At 36.3% G+C, this 20,594-nt stretch overlaps 2 protein-coding genes across 2 annotated transcripts; both read left to right on the top strand.

The window, feature by feature from the left end:
• Positions 1 to 9,999: 9,999 nt before the first annotated feature.
• LOC131607768 (chaperone protein dnaJ 20, chloroplastic-like) lies at positions 10,000 to 10,858 on the top strand. Its single transcript, XM_058879728.1, has one exon. The coding sequence runs from the start codon at positions 10,035 to 10,037 to the stop codon at positions 10,560 to 10,562; it is 528 nt and encodes a 175-aa protein (XP_058735711.1). The 5' UTR covers positions 10,000 to 10,034; the 3' UTR covers positions 10,563 to 10,858.
• A 5,979-nt stretch (positions 10,859 to 16,837) lies between these two features.
• On the top strand, positions 16,838 to 18,982 carry LOC131607767 (heavy metal-associated isoprenylated plant protein 3-like). The gene is made up of 3 exons (XM_058879727.1): positions 16,838 to 17,825; positions 18,560 to 18,635; positions 18,710 to 18,982. The coding sequence occupies exons 1-3, from the start codon at positions 17,517 to 17,519 to the stop codon at positions 18,826 to 18,828; spliced, it is 504 nt and encodes a 167-aa protein (XP_058735710.1). The 5' UTR covers positions 16,838 to 17,516; the 3' UTR covers positions 18,829 to 18,982.
• Positions 18,983 to 20,594: the final 1,612 nt, after the last annotated feature.

Raw genomic sequence — 20,594 nt, 5'->3', positions numbered from 1 at the left:
CATAGACTTAGCAGACTCCTTTCCAAGTGAAGCATTAGATGTTCCAAAAATAATATCATCAACATAAATTTGACAAATTAAAATGCCCTTCGTAGATGTTTTACAGAAGAGAGTCGTATCCACTTGTCCTCTAGTGAAACCATTGTCTAGAAGGAAAGAACTTAATCTTTCATACCAAGCTCTAGGAGCTTGCTTCAATCCGTACAATGATTCCTTAAGTTTGAAAACATGTTCTGGAGACTTAGAGTCTTCAAAACCAGGAGGTTGGTGGACATAGACTTCCTCATCTATATAACCATTTAAGAAGGCACTCTTGACATCCATCTGATATAGAGTGATGTTATGTTGAGTGGCAAAAGAAATTAATAAGCGAATAGATTCTAACCTGGCCACTAGTGCAAAGGTTTCTGTATAGGCAATTCCTTCTTGTTGACTATATCCCTGAGCCACCAGTCTGGCTTTGTTTCTTACCACTTCTCCCTTTTCACTAAGCTTGTTTCTGAAAACCCACTTTGTACCAATGATGTTGAATCCTTTTGGTCTAGGAACTAAATCCCATACACCATTCCTTGTAAACTGATTTAGTTCTTCTTGCATGGCAATTATCCAGTCTGGATCTTCTAGAGCTTGATCAACAGAAGTTGGCTCGATCAAAGAAACAAGACCTAATTGACATTCTGCATTGTTCTTAAGGAATGCTCTGGTTCTGATAGGATCATCTTTCTTTCCAAGGATCACATCTTCTGAGTGAGCTGAGGTGAGTCTAGAAGATCTTCTGACTGTTGGTTCTTCAGAAATTCTGAGATTCTCTAAAGATGCAGCAACTTGATCTTATGATTCTTTGCTTCTGAGATTTTCAGCTTCTGAAAATTTGCTTCTTGGTTCTATAGCTTCTGATATATCAATATCTATATCTGCAAAATTCTCAAACTGCTTTGGCTTTTCAAGACCAAGCTTATCATCAAATCTGATATTGATTGATTCTTCTACAACCAATGTTTCAGTATTGTATACTCTATAGTCTTTAGAGCGTTCAGAATATCCAAGAAGGAAACATTTTTGTGCCTTAGAATCAAACTTACCAAGATGATCTTTAGTATTCAGAATAAAACAAACACATCCAAAAGGATGAAAATATGAAATGTTGGGCTTTTTGTTCTTCCACAATTCATAAGGAGTCTTATTTAGAATAGGTCTTATAGAGATTCTATTCTGAATATAACATGCAGTGTTTATTGCTTCTGCCCAGAAGTGCTTAGCCATATTGGTTTCATTGATCATGATTCTGGCCATTTCTTGTAGAGTCCTATTCTTTCGCTCTACAACTCCATTTTGCTGTGGAGTTTTAGGGCAAGAGAAATCATGGGCAATACCATTTTCTTTGAAGAACCCCTCAAAGAATCTGTTCTCAAATTCACCACCATGATCACTTATGACCTTTATGATTTTGCACTCCTTCTTAGATTGAATCTGAGTGCAGAATTCAAAGAACACTGAATGAGACTCATCCTTGTGTTTTAAGAACTTTACCCATGTCCAGCGGCTATAATCATCTACGATGACTAATCCATATTTCTTCCCTCTGACAGATGCTGTTTTGACTGGTCCAAATAGATCAATGTGCAGAAGTTCTAACGGCCTTGAGGAAGAGACAACATTCTTAGATTTGAATGCAGGTTTGGAGAACTTGCCCTTCTGACATGCTTCACAAAGAGCATCTGATTTGTATTTCAAATTTGGGATTCCTCTGACCAGATTTAGTTTGTTAATCTGAGAAATCTTTCTCAAACTAGCATGTCCTAATCTTCTGTGCCAGACCCATTGCTCTTCAGAAACAGACATAAGGCAAGTCACCTTCTGCTTCTCAAGATTTGAAAGATCAATCTTATAAATGTTGTTCATTCTCTTGCCTGTAAATAGGATTGAGCCATCCTTCTAACTTACAGCCTTGCAAGACTTTTGATTGAAGATTATGTCATAACCATTGTCACTTAATTGACTTATGGACAATAAGTTATGCGCTAATCCTTCTACAAGAAGTACATTAGTTATGGAAGGAGAGTTACCAATACTTATGGTTCCAGAGCCAATAATCTTGCCCTTCTGATCTCCTCCAAACTTGACTTCTCCACCAGATTTAAGCACCAGGTCTTGGAACATAGACCTTCTTCCCGTCATGTGTCGCGAGCACCCAGAGTCCAGGTACCATGACATTTTGTGCTTTGTCTTCTTTGCTGCTAAGGATATCTGCAACAGAAATTATCTTCTCCTTAGGTACCCACAATTTCTTGGGTCCTTTTTTGTTAGTTTTCCTCAAGTTCTGATTGAACTTGGGTTTAGCATGATAAGTAACAGGAGGAACAACATGATATTCTTTAGGTTTGGCAGCATGATATTTTTTAGGTTGTGTCACATGCTTCTTGGTGTGTGAAGTGTTAAAACTTTTGGCATGTGAAGTGAGCCTAATATCATGTGAGTGGCCATATTTGAACTGATCATACAATGGCTTGTATGTGATTTTCAAATCATCAACAGGTTCAAATTTTTGTGAGGTATCACCCTCATAGCCAACGCCAATCCTTTTGTTTCCAGAAACACCATATATCATAGGAGCAAGATGACTTCTGCCAATACTTCTAGATAGAAACTTCCTGAAGCTCGAGTCATATTCTTTCAGAATATGATTGAGACTAGGAATGGATTTTTCTGATTCAGAAGGAGATCCAATATCTTTGGATAATTTTAAAACTTTTTCCTTCAGTTCAGAATTTTCCACTTCCAGCTTCTTAGTTTCGAATTCAAATAGCTTTTTCAGCTTTTTGTATTTGATACTAAGATGAGCCTTGAGTTCCAGAAGTTCAGTTAAACTGGAAACTAACTCTTCTCTAGAAAGTTCAGAAAATACCTCTTCAGAATCTGATTCTGATGTTGATTCTGATCCGTCATCCACTGTGGCCACCAGTGCAAGGTTTGCCTGCTCGCCTTCAGAGTCTGTTTCTGATTCTGATTCGGAATCATCCCATGTTGCCATAAGACCTTTCTTCTTATGAAACTTCTTCTTGGGATTCTCCTTCTGAAGTTTTGGACATTCATTCTTGAAGTGTCCAGGCTCATTGTACTCATAACAGATGACCTTCTTCTTGTCAGATCTTCTGCCTCCAGAAGATTCTCCTCTTTCAGGCTTCTTTGAACTTCTGAAGTTCTTAAACTTCCTTTGCTTGCTCTTCCAGAGTTGGTTAACCCTTCTGGAGATCATGGACAGTTCATCTTCTTCTTCTGATTCTGATTCTTCAGAATCTACTTCTTCAGCCTGAAAAGCGTTAGTGCATTTTTTATAATTGGATTTTAATGCAATAGACTTACCTTTCTTCTGAGGCTCATTTGCATCCAGCTCTATCTCATGGCTTCTCAAGGCACTGATTAGCTCTTCCAAAGAGACTTCATTCAGATTCTTTGCTATCTTGAATGTAGTCACCATTGGACCCCATCTTCTGGGCAAGCTTCTGATGATCTTCCTTACATGATCAGCCTTGGTGTAGCCTTTGTCCAGAACTCTTAATCCAGCAGTTAGCGTTTGAAATCTTGAAAACATCTTCTCAATATTTTCATCGTCCTCCATCTTGAAGGCTTCATATTTCTGGATTAGGGCAAGAGCTTTGGTCTCCTTGACTTGAGCATTTCCTTCATGGGTCATTTTCAATGACTCATATATATCATAGGCAGTTTCCCTGTTAGATATCTTCTCATACTCAGCATGAGAGATAACATTCAACAAAACAGTCCTACATTTATGATGATTTTTGAATAGCTTCTTTTGATCATCATTCATTTCTTGTCTTGTAAGTCTTACGCCAGTAGCTTTCACTGGATGTTTGTAACCATCCATCAGCAGATCCCATAAGTCACCATCTAGACCAAGGAAGTAACTTTCAAGTTTATCTTTCCAGTATTCAAAGTTTTCACCATCAAATACTGGTGGTCTAGTATAACCATTGTTACCATTTCCATTGTTTTGCTCAGCTGAGCCAGATGTAGATGTATTTGATGGATCTTCACCAGCCATCTTGTACTGAAGCGTTTTTCTCTTCCTGAATCTTTTCTAAACACGGTTAAGTGCTTGCACCTTAGAAACGGCACTCTGATGCCAATTGAAGGATAGAAAAACACTTAGAAAAGGGGGGTTTGAGTAAGTGGAGCTTTAAAACTTGTAAGATAAAAACAATTTGCACAATGATTTTTATCCTGGTTCGTTGTTAACTAAACTACTCCAGTCCACCCCCTTGGAGTGATTTACCTCACCTGAGGATTTAATCCACTAATCACACAAGATTACAATGGTTTTCCACTTAGACAACTTCTAAGTCTTCTAGAGTATACTGATCACAACCTGATCACTCTAGGAACAATCTGCTTAGATACCCTCTAAGACTTTCTAGAGTATACTGATCAACAACCTGATCACTCTAGTTCTTACAACTTAATGTAAACAAATTCTAAGAGTTACAATGCTTCTTATAAATCTATTATCACAACTGTGATTTTCTCTTAAGTTTAAGCTTAATCTCACTAAGATATTACAACAGCAATGTAGTGAGGTTGAAGATGAAGTTTGAGAGCTTTTTGAATTTGATAGCGTTTCTGTATATTTGCGCAAGTGTTCTTTTTAGCTTCTCATCAGAACTTCTATATATATAGGCGTTTAAGAAGATGACCATTAGGAGCATTTAATGCTTTGCGTAATCCGTACAACATTGCATTTAATGTTTCACTCTTTTGTCAACTACCTCGAGCCTTGCTTTCGCTGTGTCTACCGACGTTGCCTTTAATAGCTTTCAACGTTCCTTTTGTCAGTCAGTGTAGCCTGCCAGCTAGTACTTGCTTCTGATATGATGTTTGTGTAAACAACGTTTGAATATCATCAGAGTCAAACAGCTTGGTGCAGAGCATCTTCTTGTCTTCTGACCTTGAAGTGCTTCTGAGCGTGATACCATGAGAACTTCAGTGCTTCTGCTTCTGATCTCAAGTCCTTCTGATGCTTCCATAGACCATGTTTTGATTCTGCTTGACCATCTTCTGATGTCTTGCCAGACCATGTTCTGATGTTGCATGCTGAACCTTCTGAGTCAGTGCCTCTTGCGCTGATTTTGTGAATACTCTTTATATAATTCCTAAAATGGAAATTGCATAGTATTAGAGTACCACATTATCTCATACAAAATTCATATACATTGTTATCATCAAAACTAAGAATATTGATCAGAACAAATCTTGTTCTAACACAACAGATGTATCTTCCACTACAATTATGTCGAAGACTGAATTATGGCACATGAGACTTGGCCATGCCGGTGAAAAGGACTCGGTCGAATTGGGAAAGCAAAATCTGCTAGGAGGGGACAAGGTCGATTAATTGGAGTTTTGTGAACCTTGTGTATTTGGTAAATCCTGTACGATTAAGTTTAACAAAGGTAAACAAAAAAATACATGGATCACTTGATGATATCCATGTTGATCTTTGAGGGCCTATAAGAAATCATTCACACTCAGGTGCAAGATATTTTCTATCCATAGTTGTGATTACTTATGAAAGTTGTGGGTATTCATTTACAAAGCGAAGGATGAAACTTTTGAAAATTTCAAAAGTCAGAAGACTCTTATCGAAAACCCAACTGGTTGAGGACTAACAATGCTCTTGAAATTTGAAATGAAGCTTTCGAAAACTATTATGGTGTGTCTAGTATTAAAAGGCATAAAATTACTACACTTACTCCCTAGCAAAATGGTTTAGCTAAAAGGTTTGATCGAACCATTTTGGAAAGAGTGAGGTGCATGCTGGTTAGTGCGGGGTTAAAGAAGGTTTTTTGGGTTGAGGCTGCTGTGACTGTATCATACTAGATAAATAGGTGTGCCTCGACTGCCTTAAGGATGAACACACCTGAAGAAGTTTGGTCGGGTCATCTACTAGATCTCGAAAAACTTAGAGTATTTGGTTGTGTAGCATATGCTCATATTACGCAAGACAAGGTCGAACATAAAGCTCTGAGATGTGTGTTCCTTGGATACACTAAAGGAGTCGAAGCTTATAAGCTATGGTGCCTAGATCCAGATCACAAGAGGTGTATCATAAGTCGAGATATATTTTTCAATAAAGCTGAGATGACTTTTAGTAAAACTAATGACATTGATCGAAGTACGAAGATCTTTGAAAAGGAGTTGGAATAGGAGGAGTTTCCGGTCGAGGTTGAGCATGTTAATGTTAAATTGCATAATCCATATAAAGTCGAGGAAGAAGTACATGATGCTGAAGATACTGAGGAAATTGTTGATCACTGCCTGCTAGCAAGAGACATGTCGAGAAGAGTCATTAAGCCACCTCAGAGACATGGTTATGCATATCTCATAGCTTATGCCTTAATTTCTACAAGTGAAGTTCTAGATGTAGAACCTAAAGATTGTAAGGAATTTATGAGGAGTTGAGACAAGAGTGAATAGCCAAGGCCATGGCTGATGAGATGAAATCTCTTAATGATAATAACATTTGGGAGCTGATTAAGAGACCCACAGGGGCCAGATTAGTCAATTGTAGTGGATCTTCAATGTGAAAGAAGGAATTAAATGAATGATGTCAAAGAGATACAAGGCAATATTGGTCGCTAGGGGATTCACTCAGAAAGAAGGAGCCGACTTCAATGATGTGTTCTCTCTTATTGTGAAGCACATGTCCATTTGAACGTTGGTGGCTATGGTGGCAAAGCTTGACCTATAATTGGAACAGATGGATGTGAGGACTGCTATTTTTTATGGTGATCTAGATGAAATGGTCCTCATGAAGTAACCTAAAAGGTATGAAGAAAATGGCAAGGTGGATTATGTGTTCAGGATGAATAGGTCTTTGTATGGCCTGAAACAATCTCCTCGACAATGAAATATGAGATTCGACAAGTTTATGACACACATAGGTTTCACTAGAAGTTAGTTCGACCACTATGTTTACTTTAGATTTCGACCTTGAAGTTCACTTGTGATTTTGACCTAGAAGTATTGAGGGTAAAGGTTGAGCTCGAACAAGAGCTCGAGATGAAGGATCTTGGTACTGCCACCATAATCCTCGGGGTTAATGACAACCAGAGAGATAGAAAGTATTCGAGATTATGCTTATCTCAAGAGACATACCCATGGAAGATTCTTGATAAGTTTGGTTTGTCAAATTCCAAGCCTGTTGTGACTCTGACAAATCCTCAGTACAAGCTAAGTATAACTCAGTGTCCAAGTAATACGGTCGAAAAAGCATATATGAATAGCATACCATATTCTAACATGGTAGGTACTTTGATGTATGCTATGGTACGCAGTAGGCCAGACATAACATATGCAGTGAGCCTTGTAAGCAGGTATATGGCCAATCTTGAAAAGGCACACAAGCAAGCATTGGAGTGGATTCTAAGGTACATAAATTGTTCTCTGAGCAGAGTCCTGATTTATAATGGAGCCTATGGTGATGATAACGAAGTAGAAATTGAAGGATTTGTCGACTTTGATTATGCAGGTTGTATGGATTCTAGAAAATCTATTTCTGGATATGTTTTCACTATGTTTGGAACCACAATCAGTTGGAAAACGATACTTCAAAAGGTTGTTGCCATATCAACCACTGAAGCAGAATATATTACCTCACTAAAGGTGTGAAATAAGCATTGTCGGTTGAAGGTTTTGCTTATGAGTTGAAACTTCAAGGTTGAGCAATGACTGTTAAATGTGACAGCCAACGTGCAATACACTTGTCGAAGAATTTAACTTATCATGAGCGAACCAAACATATCAATATGGGGCTGCATTTCGTCAGAGAGATAATCGAGTATGGAGAAATCCAAGTGCTGAAGGTTTTGACTGAAGACAATGTTGTTGATATGATCACCAAGACATTGCCAAGTTGCAAGTTTTTTCACTGTATGCAGTTGATAAAGTTGCATGAAGAAAGTAAGTTTGTTCTCTTGATGTTGTAAAGTTTGTTCTAAGGTGGAGATTTGTGGTAATTGGATTGAATTCTAGTCTCGACAAGGTTTGGTTCGACGGAAGTTGAAGTTTTGCATGATGTAGTCGAAGTCTGTTCAGTCATGTAGTTGTCAAAATATGCTATGTTGTTAGTATGTTGAATTGGGTCAGCCTTTTAGTCCAATTGTTTAAGTAAGCTTGTTACTTAAGTTAACTTGTTTCTTAAGTTAGCTTAGTAGTCTATAAATAGATTGATTCTACGAGGTTGTTGAGAGAGCACTATTTGTTGTTATTAACTTATAATCTCTTAATTCTAATTGAGAAAGTGAATAGTGAAACAACTATAACCAATCCTGATTTCGTCTTATTCCTGATTTTTTCTTTTTCGTAAAATTGAAAGCAGTGTTTTAAAAACCGGACCGGTCATCAAACCGGTGAGGTTATTAGATCACTGGTTCATTGGTTGAACCACTGAGTTACTGGTTGAACCACATGACTAAATCGGATTAAACCAGATAACTTGGTTGAATAAACAATCTCTATTGCAATACTATATATTTATTAAATTGGTCGAATCAGATGACTCGGTCTCTAAAAAATATCACAACACCTACAAAATTTTAAATTTAAAAAAAATCGTAATTTCACATGTTTATTCTTTACATGCAAATTCTAAATATAATCATCACTCATAACAAAATAATAGAAAATATAAATTTAAATAAATTGTAAATTAAGTCTAATTACAAACAGAGAAAAAGTTGTTCCAAATAAGGTTTGAATAAAGTCTAATTATATATTTTTTTAAAAATCATGAAAACAACGTTGTTTTGTGCGAAAAAAGAGAACATGCATTTGAACTGCTGGTTTTCTAAAACCGCTGGTTCACCGATTTTTTTCGGTTTTGACGGGTTTTGGCCAGTTCTCAACGGTTCAATAGCATACTTGGTCCAACAATCATACCAGACCGTTGATCCCTCCGATTCCCGATCCAACCGATTTAACTGACCGATTCGGTCCGATTTTTAAAACACTGATTGAAAGGTTTCTTATATTTGTTGAAGAAAATCAATTTTTCTCATAATTTTAATTTGTTTTCCGACAGTGCTCATATTTATGACATTATTAACACTATTACACTTAAAGGAACACTATTTTCTTAATGTAATCCTTTGATGCAAAAGAGAGTCACAATTAAGAGCTATCACTCAATATATCGACCTACCTTTTAAATTCAACAATAATTATAAATGCAACATTAACAAATTTTTTTTGACAATAATTATAATTACAAAAGAGAGTCACAATTAAGAGCTATCACTCAATTTTTTTTTCATATTAATATTTTCTGACTAAATGTCCAACCAACTTATTTATCTCTCATTCTAAATAACACTATGCTTGTTGCTTTTTTTTTTGGTTTTTTCTTAGGTAGGTAATGCTTTTCAATCCACAGGAACTTTAATATTTTAGTTAGCCATTAGGTTAGAAAAGAAGAAAGTAGTTGCTTCCTAGGAAAACACCTCATGTTGGACTACTTTGTGTTGAAGTTTCCTTCATCCCATAATAATAAAACTCACCTTTTGACCCAGCCTGCCGAATCATACAAAATTCATAATAAATAAAACATCCATTGTACATATAACAGTCAAACAAGGTTGCTACTACCTTCACCACCTTTTCACTTTTTTTCATATATTTCATAAACCACTCATAGTATATAAATTATATACTCCAACCATATTTTCAAAGCACGTTTAGAAAAAACATATAAAACTAGGGGAACAAACCGTTCAATATCCCTTCTCTTTAAATATAAATTTTTTGCATACTAGTGTACATAGAATAAGTCAAGTTTGAATAATTCAACACATAGTATAAAACTTTCATTTTCCTTGAAATTTCAACGTCCTTTCCGGCCACTAACATAGAATAATAAGAACAAAATATTCACCTTTATATAAATATGTAGGTGAAGTAGTGAACCATCAACATTTCATAGTTCATTCATAGATAAAACTAACACAAAAAAACTAGAGAATATGGATGCTTCATCTTTAACCAGTTCAAGTCTAAGCATTTCAAATTCAAAGCCATTTTTTCATTATCTTCCACAACAAAGACCATGTCACGTGCACTTTGCAGTTTCATGCAGAGTAAAGAGTATGGAGCAAACAAGGAATGGATCAAATTTCTACAAAATGTTATCCGTGAATCCGAAAAGTGCAACAATGGAAGAGATAAAGAGAGCTTATAGATCAATGGCACTTCAATATCATCCCGATGTGTGCCATGATCCTTCGATGAAAGAGGAATCAACTAGAATGTTTGTTCGGTTAAACGCGGCTTATGAAACTTTGTCAAATCCTATGCTTCGTGAACAATATGATAGTGAGTTGGGCTTGAGAAGTAGGATGATGAATAATGATGTTGTTGCTGAAGAGATTTGGAGAAGTAGGTGGCAAGAACAAGTGGTTGAGTTGAAGAAAAGGTCTAGTAGACGTATGGGACAAAATGGGAGGTCTTGGGGTAGCAGAATGAGGACACAAAACATGAAAGATAGGAACTAATTAATTGGAAAATAGTTCATGTGTAATAGATTTAACTATGATTCTTTTTATTGGATAGATTTAATCTCTTAATAACAATAATGATTTTTATTGGATATTGATCTCGTCGAGACCGTTATGTTTGTGAATGTAGTAGTGGATATTGATGAAGTAGTGGATGCATGTTTTCTAGAAGAGGAATGCTAGAAACATGAATAATGTAATAATGAAATTATTGGTTCATTGAAGAGTGTAACTCTTGTATCATTACAAAATATTATTTACGTGTAATTTATTCAAACAAATGAATATATAAAGGAAACAGTTTAAAGTTTGATAACTCTAATCCACATGTAAATTTACGGATTGAAAAAAGAGTGAATGTTGTTTTGGTGTTCGCATAAGCATCTTCGAATTAATTCCTATTTTTAAATTCAAGAATTTTTTTGAGATGCATCTTCAAATGCATTTAATTTAAATATAACGTGTGCGGACAAACCCTTTTTTCCTTTTTTGTTTTCTAAAACTGTTATAAACCTCTATTGAAGCTCGTGAGTAACTTTGTTTTAGTCATTTTTTTAAGGATCAACACTACCCTTACTTCAAGCTTTTCAGTCCCAATTTACTCTACTAACTACATTAAACATTTTTCATTCACAACTCTTTTTTGAGTAAGTTTCTTATTTCACTTTTTTGAGTTTTGATTAATATTTTTTTTAACAAGAACAGAATATTTGAAGTCTATTAACCAAAACAGAAAGATTTTGGTTATTTATCAGCCTGAGGATGATTGGTTCTAAAGTGTCATCCGATACTCCGGTCTTGCCAACTTGTGTTGCTTTGAGGACTTTTGCTGAGAGATGGCATAAAGGAACGTCATCTTTCCACCTCCCATTGACGAGATGAAGATTACACTAGATGACGTCACTTGCCTTTTACACCTTCCCATAAGAAGGAAGTTACTTGATCATTCTAGGATCAAACGTGATGAAGTCTAAGAAATGATGGTAATTTATTTGGAAGCTGACCCAATTGATGCCTTGATGGAGTGTGAGGGCACCATAAGGGCTCATGCTAGGTTTTCGTACTTGAAGAAGCTACATGAAGAAAACTTGGAGTTGGTCGATGATGCCAACGACAATGATCTACAGGTTACCTACCACCGGGAGTGTGCTTTAAGGTGTTACCTCCTATTCTTAATCGGCACGTGCATGTTTGTGGATAAAAGTGCATCCTACATCGATGTGGCATACCTTATGTACTCCGTTGACTTTTCGACCATTCACGAGTGGAACTGGAGGGATGCCTGTTTCGTATACCTGTATTCCAAGCTGGGCGAAGGTTGTATTCCCTACGCCGAGGGAATGATCATGTGCGGCCATTCTGTGTGTATATTGACTGAACTGCACATGATGACATTGATTGGACACCATACACCACTCACCGTGACACTGTTGCCTTCAACAATATTTAATTATACTTTAGATGACTGACATGCATGAATCATAAAACGTACAGGTATCTTCCAGAGCGATACATGGTCAGTTTATATGTGCAGATAATTCCGAGACCCCCCTTCGAGTCTACTCCTGATAGCATCGTCTGCAGATATCTTGATGACATTGACATACCAGTAGGTTATGAGAGTCATATGGTACCAGAGGAGTATCGAAGAACGTCAGCCACAAGTTAGTGGTATTTTGCAGACGGCTAGATGACTTTGTTCTATAGTGAGTCACACCCAATCATGACACCAGACGCTCTTGGACTTCCACCTATGCCAGCTCATGAGGAGATCTTGGAGAATGAGCAAGCTAGAGATAACCATGCCATTGATGTGTTGCCGATATGTCAAAATATTATACAGCATACGTATGAGAGCATATAGTTTGGGCGGTTTGAGAGAGGTGGGGATGATGCAGTTGCTCTCGCACGTGCCATTCTTACCGAGTTACGGGATGCCTTCGGTTACTGGCAGCAGAGGAAGAACCAGTGGGTTAAGATTATGCATACACAATAGGTTATATATATATATATATATATATAGTATTTTAAGATGTTTTAGTATTATTTTCCATACTTTGAGAATAATGTTTATAATAGTATGAGATGTTATTTTAATTAATGCATTACTTTGTTCTATAATGTGCGTGTTTATTAATGTTTGAATCAAATTATGACATTATTAGCCGAATTAAAATGACTCTGGCTTCAAAGAAAAACAAACTTAGGATAATATTTCTTTCCAAGATGCATGCATGAAAGTTTTCAGAGATGCATATCCGAAATAATGTTGTTTAAATATTTTAAAATGCACTCAGAGTGTTTATGGAGATGCGTCTTCGAATACACCCCATGAATTTTCACAGATGCATCTATGAACCAATTATTGACAAAAATGGGGTGGCTGCTTGATTTACGAAGAATGAGGTGATTTAAAGTGCGTCTGGAGATGCATCTTCGAACCAATTTTTGACAAAAATAGGGTGACTACTTGATTTACGAAGAATGAGGTGATTTAAGGTGCGGCTGGAGATGTATCTTCGAAAATACCTTAGAGTAATTTCAGATTTTCAGTGGTGTGAGCCATACTCTAAGGATGAATTTTTTTTCTTATTGTGATGGAACATGGTTTTGGTTCAACATGTTGGGTTGTCGTGTAGACTATGTTGGATTGCCCACTCCAAATTGAGAGTTGGGCTTGGGGCCTGGGCATATTTAGTGGTCACTAGAATGTAGGGAACCACGTGAACAACTTCTGCTCTTGACTGTGGATAGATTATAGACTGTTGTATTCATTGTTCATGTAGCGGGCCTAGCACATTGAACCATCATTTTTGATAATTTATTTATCCACCCCTAAGCTTCTTAGAAATCCCGCGCGAAATTCCTTAAATGCCCCTATATTTCGGAAGTGCATCTCCGAAGTCATCAAAAAGGGTGATTTCGGAGATGAATCTCCGAAATCCTTTTTTTTATTTAAAAAAAAAAGTGTTTTCAGAGATGCATTTCCGAAAGAGTGATTTCGGAGATATATCTCCGAAAACACCTGCGTTTTGCAATTTAAACAAAATAACCTCCCCCTTTTTCATTTTACCCTAAAACTCAAAACTTTCAAAAATCTCCCCATTTCTTGCCACTACTATACAAAATTGATTCTCTAGTCTTGCTCTATAACCTTCAAAGACTACTTTAAAAGCTACATTCAAAGCTTCCAATTTGTAAGTTCTCACAACCTTAAATTGTAGGATTAAAATTCATATTAAGGTTGTTAGAAATTAGCAAAATATTATAGGGTTAAGTTATTATACGTCATTGAGTGTGTTTAGATAGGAAAAAATGAATTTTGAAGCATTTAGGAGAAGAAATGAGTTTCTGCTAAAAATGGTGTTCGCAGGTTGTTTCGGAAGTGCACTTCCGAAAACACCTCTCCGACCAGTTTCGAAAATGCACTTCCGAAATGAACTCAGAATTGTTTTTTATTTATTTTCTGTATCGTTTCGCCTTCTTACCGATTTCAATTTTTCATGAAAATGTCAGGAAACTCCGCACGACTTAGACAGGGTAGGGAAACCCAGACCACATCGGCTCGATGCGAGCAGGCCTCACAGTTAGCATCGACATGGGGACGGGGGTCGAGTATCCGTCCAAACGTATGAGGCGCCTACTGGTTCCTCATCTAGATCTAGGAGTCGGCTGGCTCGGGCGTCTTCCTCTCGTGAGGTGGTACGTGAGGAGGAGGAGATATAGGAGGAGGTGAGACATCATGAGGATGATACACTTAATGTTGACCCTCCGAATGGGGAGGATGATGCGGAGGAGGGCTACCTAGGAGGGCCTACAGACACTTATGTGCTGATTTATTATCACGACCACGTCGCTCGATGTGTTTGGGAGGGAGAGGTGGTTTTTTTAATTACACTTTATAATTTAATCTTTTTTATTTAGGGTTTTATTCGACTTTAACCTAACGGTCTAACTAAGTTTCTTTTCACCGACCATAAAATCCGTGAACCATGCACGAAAGATATTTTCTCTGTTTAAACCACAGGCTCAGTGGTTTAATGACGTGGTATCTGAGAGCGGGCTTGGCGGGTTATGCATGACCAACTATAGTACCATCAGCCACGACATGCAGAGCGCTTTTGTCAAGAGGTGGCACAAGGAGACGTCTTCTTTCCACCTTCCTGTTGGGGAGTTGACGATCACCTTACACAAAGTTGCCTGTCTGCTCCAACTGCCGATCAGAGGGAGGCTGCTCGACCATTCCCGGATACAGAGGGTTGAGGCCATTGAGTAGATGGTGGACTATCTGGGCATGGACCCAAACATGGCAGATTATGAGTGCAGAGCGACGAGTGGGGCGCATATCAGGTCCTCACGATACGTTTTTTGTTTAATTATTTCACATTTAATTATGGTTCATATTTTTTTCAACATATTATATTATCGTATCGTATTATTTCAATATTATTTCACATTTAATATTCAATATTATCGTATTATTATTTCACATTTAATATTTTTTTCAATATTATTTCACATATTATATTATCGTATTTGTGTTTCAAGGCTAGATCATCTCATACTTCCACCGCATCCACGACTTCGCCATTGATCCTGCATATGATGAGGGCATGCCCAGGGCCGCACGATATGTCCTCTAAAGGGGGAATAACGCATTTGGCCCATATCGCATGTACCTGGACCGCACTGTGCACGATGATATCCGTTAGACGCCCTTCACTGATTACCGTCATGTTGTCCCATTCGACTGCATCACATTATACTCTAGATGGTTGGCGTGTGGGACCAACACCATGGTCAGGTATCATCCGGAGCGGTGCATGGGGCAGTTTGGACGTGTGCAGATGACACCGAGGTCTCCGCTTGAGGCTGCTCCGGACACCGTTACCCGAATGGGCCTCACTGCTATATTTGAGGATTGGGCGCATCATTTGGTGCCTGAGGAGTATCGGTGTATGGTGGCCACCCAAGAGTGGCACTGTGTGGAGGGGTACGTCACATGGTTCTATCGTGTGTCACATCCTTTGATGACACCCGACACTCCCCGAGATCCTCCTAGACCAACACATGAGGAGATTTTGGAGTACCAGCAGGCCGAGGATGACCATACCACCGATCTCCTGTCGGTATGTCAGCAGATACAGATGCTTGGATAGGATGCATTGGACAATGGTATCATTGAGCAGGGCGGTCCAGAGGCAGTTGCCATTATGGAGAGGATGGTTAGTGACGCGGTTGGTGCGGCGGCGTATAGGCGGCAGAGGAGGTCCCAGGGAGTTAGGGTTAGGCATACTCAGTAGCAGTTGCCTATTTTGACACTGAGCACGATCCCGTACAACTATTTTTCGTATTTATAATATTATTATTTTATTCTAATTTACGTGTTTTATTTTGTTGATTCTATTATATTTTGTTGATTAACGTATTAGATTAACCATTGTTTTGAAAAAAATAAAAATTCAGAGCATATTTCGGAGATGCATCTCCGAAATAATGGAAAATGTGGAAATGAGTGTTTTCGGATATGCATATCCGAAAAGAAAAAAAAATGTTTTCGGAGATACATCTTCAAATTCTTTGAAAATAAAAGAAAAAATAAACTTCAGAGATGCATCTTCGAAGTCAGGGATATTATGGAGTTTCCGGTTCTCACCCAAGGGGTGGATAAAGAAATTGCATCAATTTTTATTATTGTAGTTGGGTCTTCTTTTAGCAAAAGCCCAGATCATTTTATAAATATGTTCTTATGATTTTTTAAAAGATAATAAATAATTTGTTTGCTAATATAGTTCTTTTCTAAAAATAATGTTTTTGTTCTTATTGGGTTGGTTTTCATTATAGAAGGCCTCGATCATTTTATATAAAAAAATCTTTCAGTTTAAAAAGAAAATAAAAATTGTTTGTTAATTTAATTTTTTTGAAATTATTTTTTTACATGAACATGGTGGTTATTCAACTAGTTCTTTTAATATCTATAAAAATAGATAATTCATTGGTAAATGATTTTATTTTTATTTTAAAAAACTACCTATACATTATACATTCGCAGCATTATATATTATATTTCAAAATCTCACAATGTTGATTTTAAAAAATGTATGCTACTCGCTTTTAATACAATATATTTTTAATAGTAATTTTATTAATTTTTTAAATATTTATATTCTATATATAAATGTAAAAATAAAACAAAATAATATAAGGATGGATGTAAGAGGTATATTGAAATTCAGAGAGAAGTAATAAAGAGAGTCAGAAGAATTGTAACAAGTAATAAAGAAGGTCAAATGATACCGTACTTGAACATGTGAAGAACAGCATTGGTTGTTACCATCAGTGTCATAAGAGGGACTCAACCTTTGAAACATGACATTTCTATATGTCAGTATATCCTCCTTTCATCATTAATTCTCATCCAACAAATTTTCAGTTTTTTTATAATTCCCTGGTCTTGGTTAATGAATACTCCACCTTTTTGTTCAAGGCAAGTAAAAGTACTAGATCCACAAATGAGGTAACATTAGCTTCCTCAGGTTTCTCTGTTTGTGTGCTGGATACATATCAGGTTCTTGTTTGTATTTGTATTACTTCACTGATACCCCCTAGATAGGAGAAATAATATGAGCTGGCTAGAATATGACATTACTAAACTTCAACAAATTGTTTCTTGTTTTTTTGTTATTATAGATTAATATTACATACTTAGTTGCTAAATTATAATTTTATTAGACAAAATGACAAAAAAACATTTTTATAACAGTAGTAACCTATAGTTAGAAATTTTCAGCATTGATCTCTCTTCTCTTTTCTTCTATTCTATTGTCACTTTCTCTCATTCTCTCACAATACCATTTTTTTCTTGTTTACAAACCTTGCACTTTTTATGCACCTTTCTTATACTTTCCCCTTTAAAAACTCTTCATTTGTGAAGTTTGTGCTAGAAAGTTTATGATGAGTTTGAAAACAAGTAACAAGAAAATGAGAAGAGGTTTTATGTGCCATTCTCAATCTTCAACCGCAGTGTGTATGAACACACGTGATCCTCGTTCTGTTGTTGTACCTAAGAGGATTGAAAAGAGTGTTACTCTTGATGATACAAGAATCATCAACTTTGCCAAATATTCCAAACTTGTTGAATCTCCTATGTCCAATCCTGTCCCGAAGATCATGCTTAGAGAGAACTCGGCGAAGAATCAAAATTATCAAGCTATTGAACCAAGAGAACTTCAGAAAACAACAACAAATAATGTTTTTCAGGTTTGTCAAGTTCATATTTTCTATTTAACTAGGTTAAATACAATACAAATTTCATTTGTTATCGTCTACAATATCAGTAACATGGTTTTAAGCCGCGGTTGCAGTTACTATTACTACAAATCTTTGTACTACTAAAAATGATGCCGATAAGTTCAAAATTTGCATTTTTTATGTCGTTGCATAGACCTCAAACTCTATATATTGCGGCAGTAGTTGATGTTTTGTCTAATAGAAATGGAGAGTGCTTAGTTCACAACTTGTTGGAATTTTTTCCTTTTTAGCTTAGGTTGTTCTTAGGTTAAAACAAATTTACTAGACTATTATACCATTATAACTCTTGAATTGACACAAGTTTACCTAGGACTGTACCACACTAATTAGTGTCATGTGGATTCTGCAAAGAAACAAATTATTATCTCCATTATTTGTGCTCCTTATATTTGTCATTTGTAAAAGTTCCAAAGTTTCACGTGAATATTACTAGACCATGTCTCATGCATATTCTGTAGAGAAACATAATATTTATTTAGCAGTAGAAATAGTATTAATAAAGGCTAAGCCATTTGGTTCTTTCCTTTAACCCAAATAATATGTCATAAGAGTCATAATCATATTCCCGTTAATCCAGCTCAATTAGTAGCTATGCAGAAACATCTGATTGCAGAGACATCTGATTGCAGAGACATTGATATGTAATAGTATATAAAAATATTTAAGCTTGCATGTGAGTGCAGGTGGTTGTGATGCGGGTTGCAATTCACTGTCAAGGATGTGCTGGAAAAGTGAAAAAACATATCTCTAAGATGGAAGGTATATATATTGAAAAATCCATTGTTACTATTAATGTATATATAGCATTGATTAATATTTGATAAATGAAACAGGAGTTACATCATTCAGTATAGATGTAGAGTCTAAGAGGGTGACAGTGATGGGGCACATTTCTCCGGTGGAAGTTCTTGATAGCATTTCAAAGGTGAAAAAGGCTGAGCTTTGGTGTTAAACCACTTCATGCACACCATAAAAGGAATGATAGGAGATGCAGAGATAGAGTCAATGAACTTTGAATTTTTCCTTTGTGTTTGTGGTCCTCAATAGTTGGTGGCTAGATAGATAGTTTACCTACTCAATTGACTTGGTTTTCTTTTTTGTTGTCATGTTCAGTGATATTAGAATTCTTATTGTTGCAATTTTTAACACAGCTTTCATCTTAATTATTGTTGAAATTTTCTATAAAAAAGATGATATTTACATTAGAATTAAAGATGATAAATATAGGCTTCATAATCTTATTAAACATATATCAAATTTGTGGGGTATCTTCAACAATAAACTAATGGCATTTCCTGCAATTTGCTTCTAAAATATAAAAGTCATGTTATATACAAAATACAAATTTTTAGTTTCGAGTTCAATGAAGTTAATTGAATGAGATTTCCTCATATAGTATATAAGAGGTTTCGAAAGGTCTTTGAAATTTTTTGTTTGAGAAGAAATTGCAATTTAGCTCCGGTTGCATGTTCAAGGAGTAGACCTTCTAAAGTTGAAGATATCTTTCTCAAAAAAAGACCAACATGGATTGAAATTCGAATGATACACAAATCTCCATTCAAGTAACTACCTGAGACGTACAAGGGAAGATTAAAATTGGTTAAGATAAGTAGTTCTTAGTCTATGTTGTAGATATTTGGACTACTTATCTTAACCTTCTATTATTTTGTTTTTTCATAGCTGTAGAGATTCTTGGAGTTTGCATATCCGAAATATAGCTACAACAATAATTACGCCTTCTTTTCTTTCTATTTGGATGGCCAAGGTGATATTAATAGATATGATAAGATTCATGCAACATTTCATGCAGTGAAGATGAAAATTCATACTTCCATTGCTACTAGTGCAAAGATTTCAAAAGGTCAAATTGCAGGTGCGCAGGAAGACCTTTTGATTCTACAAAAGCTTTGGCTGACACAAAATCATTTGTCTCGTATGGTGCCATGTTGAGATCAAGAGTTGTTCGGCAATTTCTCCAACCTTGCTGATTTTCTTCTGGTTGATGAATCGGAGAGTTTTGCACCCAAGCCTCGTGATTACCATAGTTTGAATCAGGCATGTCTGCATCATGTTGTTGATCATCTTCTTCTACTTGTTGCTCTTCATTATGAGCCGATTTCTCTTCATTTATCGGACCAAACTCATTTGGATCATCATAGTTGTAAATTACTCTGCGGGATCCCTTCACACGATAGTAATAAACCTTGAGATCATCATCCCAATGATAGCCCATTTTCATGATAGTGGTCATATTAAACTCTTGAGTTTAGCTAGGTGAAATGCAGAGAAGATTTGGCACACCAATACGGAAGTGCTTGACAATTGTAGCAATCATCGAAGGATAATATAAATAGGACCCTCTATTACATTCTTTAACAGCAAACATCCTTGAAACAAAATAATATGGCCAATTAACTAGAAACTTATTTTGAAGAACATACATCAAATGTACCTCAGACTGATCAATATGAGAGTTACCCCTTGTTCTTGCACGCAACACATGTGTAACGATCCAATGAAGTATGCGTGAATCTCTTCTCTTCAAGTTTTCAGTTGGCAGTTTGTTTAAGTTTTCATCAGGTCTTGGTGCCTTGAGACATGAGTTCAAATAAATCCTCCGATCAAATCCTTCATAATGCGAAGAATCAGTGACACATGCGCCCCAATTAACTATAGGACAATGAAATAAAGTTCTCCAAACTTCTTGAGTAGCATCAT

This window comes from Vicia villosa, linkage group LG5 (genome assembly GCF_029867415.1).
Source record: "Vicia villosa cultivar HV-30 ecotype Madison, WI linkage group LG5, Vvil1.0, whole genome shotgun sequence".
NCBI lineage: Eukaryota > Viridiplantae > Streptophyta > Magnoliopsida > Fabales > Fabaceae > Vicia > Vicia villosa.
Note: the sequence above shows the minus strand (reverse complement) of the source record. Positions and strands in the feature narration are given on the sequence as shown.

Bases quoted from the DNA above. Each gene is read 5' to 3' on its own strand.
- LOC131607768 (XM_058879728.1), top strand. From the start codon at position 10,035: ATGGATGCTTCATCTTTAACCAGTTCAAGTCTAAGCATTTCAAATTCA.
- LOC131607767 (XM_058879727.1), top strand. From the start codon at position 17,517: ATGATGAGTTTGAAAACAAGTAACAAGAAAATGAGAAGAGGTTTTATG. The intron at 17,826-18,559 runs GTTTGTCAAGTT...ATGTGAGTGCAG, and splicing joins CAACAAATAATGTTTTTCAG to GTGGTTGTGATGCGGGTTGC. The intron at 18,636-18,709 runs GTATATATATTG...TAAATGAAACAG, and splicing joins ACATATCTCTAAGATGGAAG to GAGTTACATCATTCAGTATA.